Raw genomic sequence first — 12,755 nt, 5'->3', positions numbered from 1 at the left:
CACACAAGTCCTTTATCAGATATGTGATTTCCTTCAGGTCTGTGGCTTGAATTTGTTAAGTGCAAAACAGTACTTCAAAATAAATATCCTTAAATAAGCATTTAGGGAAATACAAAATTCAGACAATGTATTATATTGTAGGTCACAAAATGTCAAGTTCCATAAAGTAGAAGTAATAAAACCCACATTCTTATCACAGTGCTATTGTAAAAGCACATAGCTACGCTACCTGGGGTTTAATGTTTTCGTTGTGCAGGGGATCTAGCCCAGGGCCTCTTGCATGCTGGGCAGGTGCTCTCTCACTGAGCTGTATCTCCATCCCCCACCTGAGAATTTTAAAACTTTTCCATTAAATGACTTGTAGGTGAATGAGAAGATATAAACAAAAAATTGTTAGTTCTGCAGAAACCTATAGATTGGTGTCAGGGGGATACATTTAAATGATGAAAGGGAAATTCATAACCTCTGTTAGTAGAAGTGAAAGAGTAAAAATGAGTTTTGCATTCCCAATCAGAAAGGCAGGACAGGAACATCCAAGTAAATCAAAGCAAGTTCAGGGAAGATGAGATTAAAAAAACAAAACAAAATACAAAATTGAGGTACAGATTGGGGAGGGGGGACAGATCAAATCAAAACCCTGCTTTGAAGAAGAAACAAAAATATACCAGGGACCAGATAATTTAACCAATAAAAAATAAGAAACAAGTGGGGAACAGTTATTTATATAGAAGGAAAAAAAGCTTAAGATTTTGGTTCATATTTGCATGCAAATAAATTGGGAAACCAAGAAGAAATTGATAAGTTTTTTAGAAAAAAAAATATTAAAACTTATCTTAGTAGAGATAGCTAAAACAAATTTCTTTCATAGAGGAATACCGAAAGTTATCTAGGAACTGGTCCACAGAAAAGCACCAAGCCCAGATGGCCTCACAGAGGCAGTCAACCGAACGTGGGGGGACCACCTGGAAACACTCTGCTTCAGAGCTTACAGACACTGATGCAGCAGACATCATATCCTCACCAGCACCCAGTAGAGGTAGCACACTGGAACGCAGACCAGTGTCACTTATTCATATTTATGTAAGAATCCTAAATAAACTATTGTGGTCAGACTCTAATATTAGGAAAATAGTATCTCATGACCAAGCAGCTGTTATGCCAGGGGTGCGGGGACTGTATTAGTGCGTCAAAGAAGAAAAATAATGAGTGTGGCAGAAATGCTAATAAAAAAGCCTTTGGCCAAAATTCAACAGTCATTCCTGATTAAAAACACCCAACTTTAGGAATGGGTAGATACACCTCCATCCTAAAGTCAGCATCTTTTTTGAGGAGGAAACACTTCCGCATCCCACCAAGGTCAAGATAAGTCAGGAAAGTTTTTGCTCCCTTGGCTGCTTTTTAACATTCTGCTGATACGATTAGTCAATGCAATTAGACAAGAGAAAACAATGGGAAGGAAAAAAAATAATCTGTCCCTTTGTCAGGTGACACGATCTATGCACCTGAACATCTCTATAAAAGTAGATGATAAAAATAACTCAGCAAGATAATCCAGTCAGATAGTAGACTATAAAAGTAACATGAAAATATCAATAACCTTTGTATATATAATTACTATTTAGAAGATGTAATGGAGAAACCCTTTTAATAATAGCAGAAAATATAAAGTGCTTAGTAAATTTAAAAAGGAATGAATAAATCCAGTGTGTGGCATGATGGACTGAATGGTTTACTCCTCCAAATTCATTTTGAAGCCCAAGCCCCAAGTGCCACATAACGTGACTATTTTTTAGTGATAAGGTCGTTAAGGAAGGTTAAGTAAAAATGAGGTTATGAAAAAAAAAAATGAGGTTATGAGGGGAAAGCTGTAATATAATCTGTCTAGTTTTCTCATAAGAAGGAGGTTTAGGACATGCAGAGAAATACCAGAAAAAAAGGCTATTTGAGTACACTCTGAGCATCAGCAGGCCTCAGGTGAAACCAACCTGCCAATACCTTCATCTTAGACTTTCAGTCTCCAGAATAGGGAGAAAATAAACTTCGGTTGTTGAAGGCTCCAGACTGGTACTTTTGTTATAGCAGCCTTAGCAAACTAATACAGATGGTATCTATCGAACACAAAAGGCACAACAGTAGAATCCAGCAGACCTTCCTAGTTCTTGAATAGGCCTTTTACCATGCTCAAGATGTTGATTTTTGCTGTCAGATTATGAAGATAACATGATCCCAGTAAAAGTACCAATAATCCAGGCAGATAGTAGACTATAAAAGTAACATGAAAATATCAATAACATTTTTCAGGAGGTAAATAATAAAAGTCAGGTGGAAAAATAAGCCTACAAATAAAACACTGAACAGGAATTGTGAGAGAGGTTATCCCTGTCAGAGACCAGAACAGCTGTAATTGAAACAGTCATACTGGGCACAGAGCAGATGAGAATGAAGTATAAAGAAATATCTTAAAAGGGACCCAAACATGTAGAAATTATGAGAAAAGTGGTGTTTCCCATTAGTAAGACAAAGGATGAGCTTTTCAATAAGTGAGTAACTGGCTAACTATTTAGAAAAAGGTAAAATTGGATTCTTCACAAGTAAAATCAAATCTTAAACAAATAAATAAACAGAAAACCCTGAAACTTTATGTGCACCCAAGAATGCCTAGATGAATTCCTCCTTGTAGTATGACTATATGATACAGATGTTCACATGCAATGAAATACATATTTGACTAACAAAAATTAAAAACATTGGCATATAAGAAAAATCAAAAGACCTATGACAGGTGTGAAATACCTGCAACATGAGGTATAGGCTAATGTGGACAACTCTAGTGCATAGACACATATTTTTTAAATGAAGGGTGAAAAAAAAACCCAAAACAGGCAAAAAGGCATAAGCAGACACTTGACAGAAGATATAAAAACACTCTTCCAGAATACGTGAAGAGATAATAATCTCTTACAATAAGAAATGTAAATTAAAAGTGCACCTAGAAAACATGTTTCACCCACCAGATTGTCAAAAGCATCCAAAGCTTGACCGAGTCTCTGGAAAATGGTAGGGGAAAGATGCTCATGCATAACTGGTGGCAGTGGGAAATGACAACCCTACAGGGGTGTTTAACAGTCACAGTCACATGTGCATTTGCCCCTTCACCCGGCATCTCCACCTGTGGGAATTTAGCAGCACGCACATACGCGAAGTCAGTGCAGCCTTACAGGTAAAATGATGGCATGGGAGACGGGTTCAACAAACTGATGGTGGACTATAAAACAAATGAGGAAGATCTCTATAACGTGAAGTTATTACTAGGATGTGGTTTTAGTCAGCTTTTGTGCCGCTGTGACTAAAGGATCTGACCAGAACAATTTTAGGGGAGGAAAAGTTTTTTGAGGTCTCAGTGTCAGAGGTCTTAGTTCACAGGCAGCTGGCTCTATTCCTTGGGGCTCAAGATGAGATTGAACATGATGGTGGAAGAATATGGCAGAGGGAACCAGCTTACTTGGTGATTAGGAAGCAGAGCGAGAGGTCTCCACCTGACAGATACAAATATATACCCCGTAGCCATGCCCCCAGCGAAGGCTTCCTCCAGCTACGCCCCACCTGCCTCCAGCTACCACCCAGGTAATCCTATCAGGGATTAATTCACTGCTGAGGTTAAGGCTATAACCACATTATTTCTTCTCTGAACCTTCTTGCATTGTCTCACATGTGAACTTTTGGGAGACACCACATCTAAACCATAATAGGTGTAGAAAAAGCAAAAGTGCAGAAGATAACAACAGTAGGCCACCTTTCTTTGATAGTAGTAAAGAGGAAATAAAAAAAAAAAAATCAGACATTTATCTGCTTTCCCCCACCCCCAAGAAGAAACACAGGAAGAATAAACCTGAAAATAAAAATGAGGAGGTTAGAATAGGGGACTGAGTAAAAGACACAGGAGAGGGACTATAATATTTGACTCTCAGAATCATGTTAACATTCTTTTATTTAAAAAATAAAGTTAAATCAAGATTGCAGAACAAAATTCTTAAAATAGCAACAAATGTCATGTTCAAATAAATAAACTCACCAAAAAGAAGAGAAAATTTCAAGTTAATAAAATAACACTGGGTGTGGGGGAATACATTGTAAATGAATTGGAGCAAATCTTAAGTATTTTGTATATATAAAAAAAAAACTTTTCATAAAAAGAAAATAAGCCTCAAGTTTATCTTAGGTTTAGTTTATTTATCTTAGGTTTAGTTTATAAATTAGTATAAATATAATGATTCTGAAAAATTGTTGTGAAAAATTTTAAGTATCTTTTAGAATTGAGGATGTTCTTCATAAATGTATTAATATTGGTGTTGCTGAGGCTTGTTACTGAAATATGGCTATATTGATATGAACTAAAGGAGGAAATCAAATCAAAACCCTGTGAAGCTGGATTGGACTTGGAGCTAACAGTAAAAACTTGGGATTTGTAAGACACAGATGCCCACACACCCCTAAAATCTGTGTGACTCTGGTAGACTTAGAGAACACAGAGCCCAGATTTTGGTTTCTAAATCCCATTCCTAACTGAAAGGGACTGGGAATTCTAGAACTGGAGAGAAGGGTGAAAGATAAGTCTGGAACATCTTATTCCAGAAATTAAATCTCAAAAACTTATGGCATGTTAAAAAGACATAGGAACCTGCTTGCATGGGCTCCTGATGGCCAATTCCAAGACCATCTGAACGTCAAAATAGGTAGTCCATTGACTAAGAATCCTTGACTCCATGTGGATGGTTGATTGTCATAGGTGGGCAGGTAAATGGGGAAGAAGGGAAAGTGCTTATGTTAGAATTTTGACGAGGAATAATGGAGTTAAATAACACCATTTTGTAATCATTATAGCAAAAATTGATTCAAGCAAAAATGGATGCTTCACATAGAGGTAAAGTTTGATGAGAAATGGTATTTACATAGTCTTAAGGTATTTTTCACTGATTTTCTTATTAATTACAAAAGGAAGAATTATAACTGTAGACAGTGGATGAATTAGACAACACATCAGTCCTAAGCAGACACAGTGGCTTTTGGATGTTTACCCTCAGGAGGGAGGAATATCACCTAGGCAGTATTTCAGTCAGAAATCTCTGAGTTTAATTATCAAAAAATAGAGGAGAGGGCCGGGGCTGTAGCTCAGTGATAGAGCACTTGCCTAGCACATGTGTAGCACTGGTTTTTGATCCTCAGCACCAGATATAAATAAAATAAAGGTCCATTAACAACTAAGAAAATATTTTTTTGAAAAAAAGAAATAGAGGAGAAACCCAAATTGAGAGAGAGTCTATGAAACAACTCAAATGTTAGTAGCATGAAACTGAAAACAGCTATTTTGTTAACCTTATATGTGAAAGTTAATATTCTTTTTAGGAATTGAGGGGATATATGCTACCTGCTTTCAGATAATTCAGAAAGAGTGTATGTGCATGTGCCTGTGAAAGGAGAAGGGAGGAGATGTAATAATGAAGCACATGTGGCGTAATGTTAAAAACTGTTGAATCTGAGTAAAGGATATATAAGAGTTGTTTATACTATTCTTGTAATTTTTCTGTAGCTTTGAAATTATTTTAAAATAAGTTAAATAAAGGAATCACAGTAGCTTCATTATAATTACTCCAAACTGGAAAAAATTTCTTTGGCATAAGATATAATTATATCATCAAATATATTGCAATATATACATGTGATAAAATGGAACACAACGTTAGATGGATCTCACAGGTGAAGAAGCCAGATGGAGCAGTGTATGTTTTGTTTATGCGAAGATCTGTGCATCTCACTATAGATCTCTAATAATTCATTACTTAGAGTTTATTAAAAGGTCCTTGTACCAGCAATGACAAAATCATCTTAATAATCGGAGGTAAGGACCTGCGGGTGGAGTTCAGCAGCAGAGCACTTGCTTATCATATGTAATGCCCTGGGTCCAGTCCCCAGCACCACACCAAAATAAAACAGAGGTGAGGGAAATAGTTACTTTTCTTGTCAAGTTCTTCTGCAGCATGCTGCCTTGCTGTCCTTGGTGGTTCACTTCCCAGGTCATCTACAAAAGCTGATGGAGCTCATCTGTGGCTGAGGACAGCTCTGTGCCTGTGCAGGTAGCCACACAACAGGGTTACTGCGGGAACACATGCTGGGGGTACAGAAACAGGTTGTCCTTTGCTATGGCAAAGGTTAATTCTTCCCCCCTGGCTGCCCTGCCTGCAGGCAGTAGGAACAGGAAGTCCTCAGTCTAAGACTCCTGGACAGAATAAGAGCTGCTAAAATCGGCAGGCAGGGGATGCTCTCTGAAAGGTAGAGGAGATGGAGAATTGATTCAGATTGTAGCCTGGTTCTGCATTTGTGGGAAGTGGTTTAGGAGTTAGGGTGAGTTAGAGTGAAAATCATGACAAACTGTAGCTAGAACATAATTTAAAGGTATTGGACTGTTTGACAGATTGTATTTATTTTGTAAGGCTTCTATTGGCATAGCGGAAGCATTTATTAGGAATTTGTTTGATAAAGCAAAGTAGTTTGTACTTCAGATGATATTGAAAGGTAGAAGGAGAAAAGAATCAGGTTTTTAATGGCTTGGTTTGGGCAGATTCCATCACAGAGCTATTAAAATTTTTTTTAAAAAAATTATGCTCAAAAACTTAGTTCCTAAAGGACCAAATAATAGAGAAATCAACAAATCTGCTACAGGATTATATAGGAATTTAAGATACAGCATGAGAAATTTTAATACTTATAAAACCTATTTTTACTTAAAAAATATTTTTTCAGCCCATAAATATGTGATGATCCAAGTATTAAGAGCTTATTTTCCCCGAAAATAAAACAAATCATGGACAGATTGCCTGGAAAGCCTCAAAAGTCAACTTAATTCCTAATGCCACCAAATATTGTTTCTTTAATACATTGAGTTTTAACTACCAACAATAATAGATTTGAAATCTTGTCTCTTGGCTCGTGCAGTTTGAAAATGGGTTTTTATCCTCTCCATTGAGGCTACAAGAGCAGGAGGATTTCCAGAGGCCTTTGTCATTAGGAGGAGCCGGTGACCAAGTGGGAAACTTAGGCTTACTCAAGGCTCTGTAACTGACCATTCCCCTGCCCCTATATCAATAGTGGCTTTGCCTGGAGGTTTCTAGAGGTTGATGAACATGCCGGTTTTCAACTCCTCGGGTTCCTAGTATTATATAGAGCTTTTAGGAGGCTTTTAGGAGTGACAGGAGTTGTTTTTGCTTCTCCCAGATACCTGACTTTTGGCCTTCATACTTGAGTTTTCAGTTAGCAGAATGTAGAATTCATCCTGTGTCCTCCTTGGCCTACCAAGTGGTGCCAAGGAATGCTGGGAAAAGTCACTGAGCTCCTTAGGAAAAGGTGTTCATGGAGTGCTGCTGCTAGGATGGGACATAGCCTGAACCTGCCCGACAGAGCATAGCTCCCTGTGTGATCGACATCTTCACCAGCCTTGGGATGTTCTCTTGACCACTGTATCTACCTTCTTGACTTCATTTATCTCCTTTTCACTTTAAAGTAAATTGTGTGTCAATTTAAAACATTCTTTGGGAATAATTCATATCATTCAATAAACACCTTATCAGCTGGGCTGTGAAGTGTACTTGTCAATGGTGACATATTCTTAATTATGTTTGATTTTTAGTGGATGGAAAAATTAACAATGAGAACCTTAACAATTTTTAACCTAAAAGAATGTATTTTGCAAACTTTCCTGGGGCATTTTGTCTGTGCTGCAGATCTCAGGCATATGTCATCTGGGGGTCTAAAGAGGCTATATTTATTTGTTCCTGAGTATAAATGGCTTTTCATTTGAATGGTGCTTTTGAGTTGGCAGCAGAGCCGGGTTCAGATCATTTGTTGTTACTTACAGATAATGTTACAGCTTTATAGTGAGGTGCTTATCGATCTTCACAATTCTCATTTTTATTTCTCTTTTTTTCCTCTCCTTGTTTCCAGTTCTTCCTCCAGTGCTGGTTCCAAGACACAGTGAATATAACCCTCAGCACAGCCTCCTAGCTCAGTTCCGGAACCTGGGACAGAATGAGCCTCACATGCCACTCAACGCCACTTTTCCAGATTCTTTCCAGCAGCCCAACAGCCACCCGTTCCCTCATTCTCCCAACAGCAGTTACCCAAACTCTCCCGGAAGCAGCAGCAGCACCTATCCTCACTCTCCCACCAGCTCAGACCCGGGCAGCCCTTTCCAGATGCCAGGTAGGATGGAGTGGTCCCAGGGAGACCTGGGAGACCTGGCGGGAGGGGGCTTCACCGCAGCATCCAGGCCCAATCTCTGGTGCTTTGCAGTGCCACTTGCAGAAGAAGGAGGTTCCAGCCAAGGAAGCAAATGTCTTGCTTTATTTGTCAGGCACAAATGCTCAAATAAACTGTTTTTCCTTTGTTTTAAAAAAGTTTTGAAACAGCTGCATCCTTCTGGGAGTGGCATAATTATTACAGTCTTTGCTTTTGATAAAAAAAAAAAAAGAGAGAAATAGTGCATTACACACATTGCTGTTATGAAAAACAGTCTCGATTAACATCATTTCAGATGTGGAAAAACCCCTATTGCCAGTGCAACCTCAGAAAAGATATTTCCTAAGGGATCACACCCTCCCTCCCCATTTAATTAAATTCATTTAAGTGGTGATGTAATCCCAAGAAACATATACTTTAGCAACAAAGGAATTGCAGCAGAAGTACTGGAAACCATCTGCTTGTTTAACTTAGCAGAGACAAAAAACAATTATTTTCCTCTTTTAGACATAACTGATGGTGTAATGGTTATCAAAATAAATGATTAATTAGGACATTGTATTTTTCAAATTATAAATTAATAAACAAGCATCTCACACACACAAAAAAAATTAATACCAAATTTCTGGCCAGTTGACCTCAAGAAGAATCAAAGGTACACTTGAAATCCATTAACATTTTGGAAAAGGAAAATGGGCAAACATGTCAAATTGAACATCAGTCCTGAACCTTCAAAAATTGAAAAATGAGCCATTGTGGTGGTACCCACCCATAATTCCAGCCACTTAGAAGGCTGGGACAAGGGAATCACAAGTTCAAAGCCAGGCTCTACGACTTAGCAGTATAAAAAGGTTTGGGGATGTGGCTCCGAGGTAAAGTGTCTCTACATTCAATCCCCAGTACTGAAAAAAAAAAAGGAAAGTGTTTCATACTATTGCTTACATTGCTTCCATTTTTATGTATTTGTTACTCCCCCCTTTTAAGCCTGTTTATTTTGCTTTGTGGTTTTTCAATCCAAAAATTTGGGGATGAAGGTGGTGTGATAGTTTAAAGATCAAACTAATAACATTTGGTGATTCCCTGTTCACTCTGCTCCCTCAAAAACCTGTTGGGTTTGATGGACAGGTTAGTGGTAAGGAGATATATTTCAGAGCACTTTCAACAGTGGCACCCAGGGCGAGCCTGAAAGAAAACACTGAAGGTTATTGCCTGAATTTACACTTTGTCCTTGGCTGTCAGGGATTAAGGCACAGGCCAAATAGAGGAAATGCAGGAAGAAGAAAGGAGGAGTAGTAGACCACCAGCAGTAATGAACTGCTCCCTCCTAGCCATGCTGATGCTGCAGGTTGCCAGTGAAATTGTCACCAACTTGATAGCAGAAATTCAAAGGATTCAGGCTCAGAGGAGGCTGTCTTCAGTCCTGGCTTGAGGTAAAACCGAATCAATTTTAAAAGAGAAGAAGCTAATTTTAAAAGAGAAGTTGAAAGGGGGGGGAAAGGCATCCAGCTTCAACCCCTTAATCCTGTGTCAGGACATTGAGTCACAGCTTTTCAGCAGCTGGATGGTGGAAGCATTGGGCTGATCAACTGGAGCATCAGTAGAATCCCAAGAACCCCTGAAGGAGCAGTGCTGGTTATTTGTGTGGGAGAGTTGCCCTGAGTACTTCTCCAAGCATGCATGGTTCCCTAAGGTCAAAGTTTATTCCCAAGGCTCTGTCATGGGTGCTAGGTGGTAGGCTCCCAAGAGCCAGTGAGGAATTTGGCTTAGGACCACAAAGGGTTGTTTGTGGGGAACCATAATACCCTCTATTTAACAGTAAGAAAACATCAGACTTCTATTGGTCTTTGTTGCTCCAGAAACCATGTTGTCTGCCCTGGTTTGCCAGCTGGTGAGCCCTTCAGAAGAGTACATACGTCGATTCTGAAACAGAAGATTTTAGAATTAAAACTGTGATAAACTGATTTATTTCCATCTATTTTATTATTAGGGATTTTAAAACTAGTGCTGATTTAAATAGAAGGGAGAAGGTGATCCTAACATATTGCTCAAAGTCATGGAAAATTATCAGTTTAAATCCATAGATAGACTCTAAAGAAACTTGGCTGGTAAATTCCTAAAAAGCCCATAGGTTTAATACAAAAGATTCTGAAACCTCCTTTTTAAATAATTAGCTTTCAGATGTTTTCCATCCATAGTTAAGTGCCGTTCTGATTGTTTTTTTATTTTTTTATTATTTTTTTTTTTAAGAAAGAGAGAGAGAGAGAATTTTTTAATGTTTATTTTTAGTGTTCGGCGGATATAACATCTTTTTGTTTGTATGTGGTGCTGAGGATGGAACCCGGGCCGCACGCATGCCAGGCAAGCGCGCTACCACTTGAGCCACATCCCTAGCCCCCTGATTGTTTTTTTAAATGGCCTGGTCCAAGCCAGCTAGTGAGTCTGCTTACCTGGATGTGTTTCTGCAGAAGTTTAGAAAAAACTGGCAATAGTAATGCCATATTATAAGCCTTAAGGATACTGAAGTCATTAAGGTTCCCAAAAATGGCTACAACAAATATTAGTGATGGGAAGCATTTTCCATAGACTTTTATTAAGACTTCTGTATAATTAGTGCTAAAAACTTGGGTGAAACTCCTAAGTGTTAACAAGAAATTGCATGTAATGTTTAATAAGTAAATAAAATGGTGTGGTCCTGAACAGGCTGACAGCTCCTGGAACTGGCTCATAGTGGGTGCTCCTCCCAATGAATTCTCATTGAGAATGTGTGAGGTTTTTGGGGTAACATCAAGACCAGTGTCCGTAGAAGGTTAGATGGCAACTTGGGGTCTTGTCTTAGCAGAAGAGAATATGTATTTTAAGCATTTTTGAGAATACGTGTTTAAGAGTGTTTTAAGCATGTTGATTTTTTTGAAACTTTGTAGCTGATACTCCCCCACCTGCCTACTTGCCTCCCGAGGACCCCATGACCCAGGATGGCTCTCAACCAATGGACACAAATATGATGGCGCCTTCCCTGCCCTCAGAAATCAACAGAGGAGGTAAAATGAGTTGCTGGTTACTCCCCTTTTACAACCCAAAGTCAATATGTTGCTTTCTCTCACAAAGTTTATTAATCTTTTAAAAAGATAGCTACTAGAGAAAGGTAGAGCACAGGAAGAGAAGCTCAGTGGACAGAATTCTGTGGATAACACTTATGTCTCTTATTTAAAGAGCCAACACTGACTTTTTGATTAACAGAGGCCTGAGTGTGGTTGTGCAGTCGTCTCTTTATCTCCAGGACTGCGTCGTTTAGAGCTGGCGATGAAAGGAACGCTTTTAAGTGGACAGAGGGGAGTTGAGCCCCAGTGGGCACAGCACCAGCTCCACAGGTGATGTTCAGAGTGGAAAGTTCTCATAATTGGCCTTCTGAAAGGTTTCTTTTGTGGTTAGAATCTATATGCATAAACTCCATCTGTTTTCTAGACCTTATTTATGTCTCACTGAAACCAAAACTAATAACATGTGCTTCTTTCTTGCTGAATTTATTTCTAACTTTATTACCCGAAAGACACTGAGGCACACCTTTTTCCTCTTCTCACCCTGAAGAACTCTAAGCAGAACTGAATGTTTCTTTCCTTCCTTAGTGAAGGGTGGGTCTTTACTTCCAGCTGTGTATTATTCATGGCAGTGACTGAGGGGATAGTGCCATCCTTCCTGCAGGTTGACAGTGGCGAGTAGGCTTAAGAGAGCAGAGCACAGGTAAATTAAGTATGATAGGACCCTGAGCATCTGTTAGAAGCCACAGCCACACTAGTGGAAAGAAAGAACCCTTCCCCAGTGGCCTCTCGGGAAGGGTTTCACTGGCACACCCACACACTCACATGCACAGATTGTTCAATCTGTGTAACATTTATGCAAATTGAAGTTAAAAATGCAACTTGATTGCTAGATATGTCTTAGTGACACTTTTTAAATTAAAATAGATATCTCAGACTTTGTCAGAGTTGCAGGTATTTTTTAAGTACTTAAAGTTTGATGATATCTGTATGATACTATGATGATAGCTATGTGTTGCTATGCATTTGTCCAAACCATCAGAATGAATAACACCAAGAGATAAGGGTGTGGCTAAGATAGAGCACTTGTCTAGATTGCACAAGGCCCTGGGTTCCATCTCCAGTACCACATACATCCCCATATAAATGTTAACTCTGGACGTTGAGTGATAATTATGTGTCATAGTAGATTTATAGGTTATTACAAATATACCCCTCAGTAGGGGTTATGGATAATATGGGAAGCTATGCATAGGGTTGGGGACATATTGAAAATCTATTGGCCTTGTACTCAACTTTTCTGTGAACCTAAAACTGCTCTAAAAAGTAAGATTTATTTTTAAAAAGTCGAACTCAAAGAACCTTTCTTAGATGTGCAATGTAATAAATTGGGATGTACAACTTCTAAGCAGTTAAATTTTTTAAATCATT

The 12,755-nt window shown here is 38.6% G+C and overlaps 1 protein-coding gene and 1 non-coding gene across 3 annotated transcripts in view; both read left to right on the top strand.

Moving 5' to 3' along the window:
• The window catches only part of Smad1 (SMAD family member 1), a 76,714-nt gene that overhangs the window by 50,905 nt on the left and 13,054 nt on the right, over positions 1–12,755 (top strand). For both annotated transcript variants that reach the window (XM_076864684.2, XM_076864685.2), the window contains exons 3-4: positions 7,996–8,253; positions 11,211–11,327. In XM_076864684.2, the coding sequence (XP_076720799.1) occupies positions 7,996–8,253; positions 11,211–11,327 (375 nt within the window). The remainder of the gene's footprint in view (positions 1–7,995; positions 8,254–11,210; positions 11,328–12,755) is intronic.
• LOC143406596 (small nucleolar RNA SNORA33) lies at positions 10,713–10,842 on the top strand. The gene has a single exon (XR_013092239.1). It is a non-coding gene; the product is annotated as a small nucleolar RNA SNORA33 (small nucleolar RNA).

Source organism: Callospermophilus lateralis, chromosome 8, assembly GCF_048772815.1.
Source record: "Callospermophilus lateralis isolate mCalLat2 chromosome 8, mCalLat2.hap1, whole genome shotgun sequence".
NCBI classification, from domain to species: Eukaryota; Metazoa; Chordata; class Mammalia; order Rodentia; family Sciuridae; genus Callospermophilus; species Callospermophilus lateralis.
This window is presented reverse-complemented; position numbering and strand designations above follow the sequence as displayed.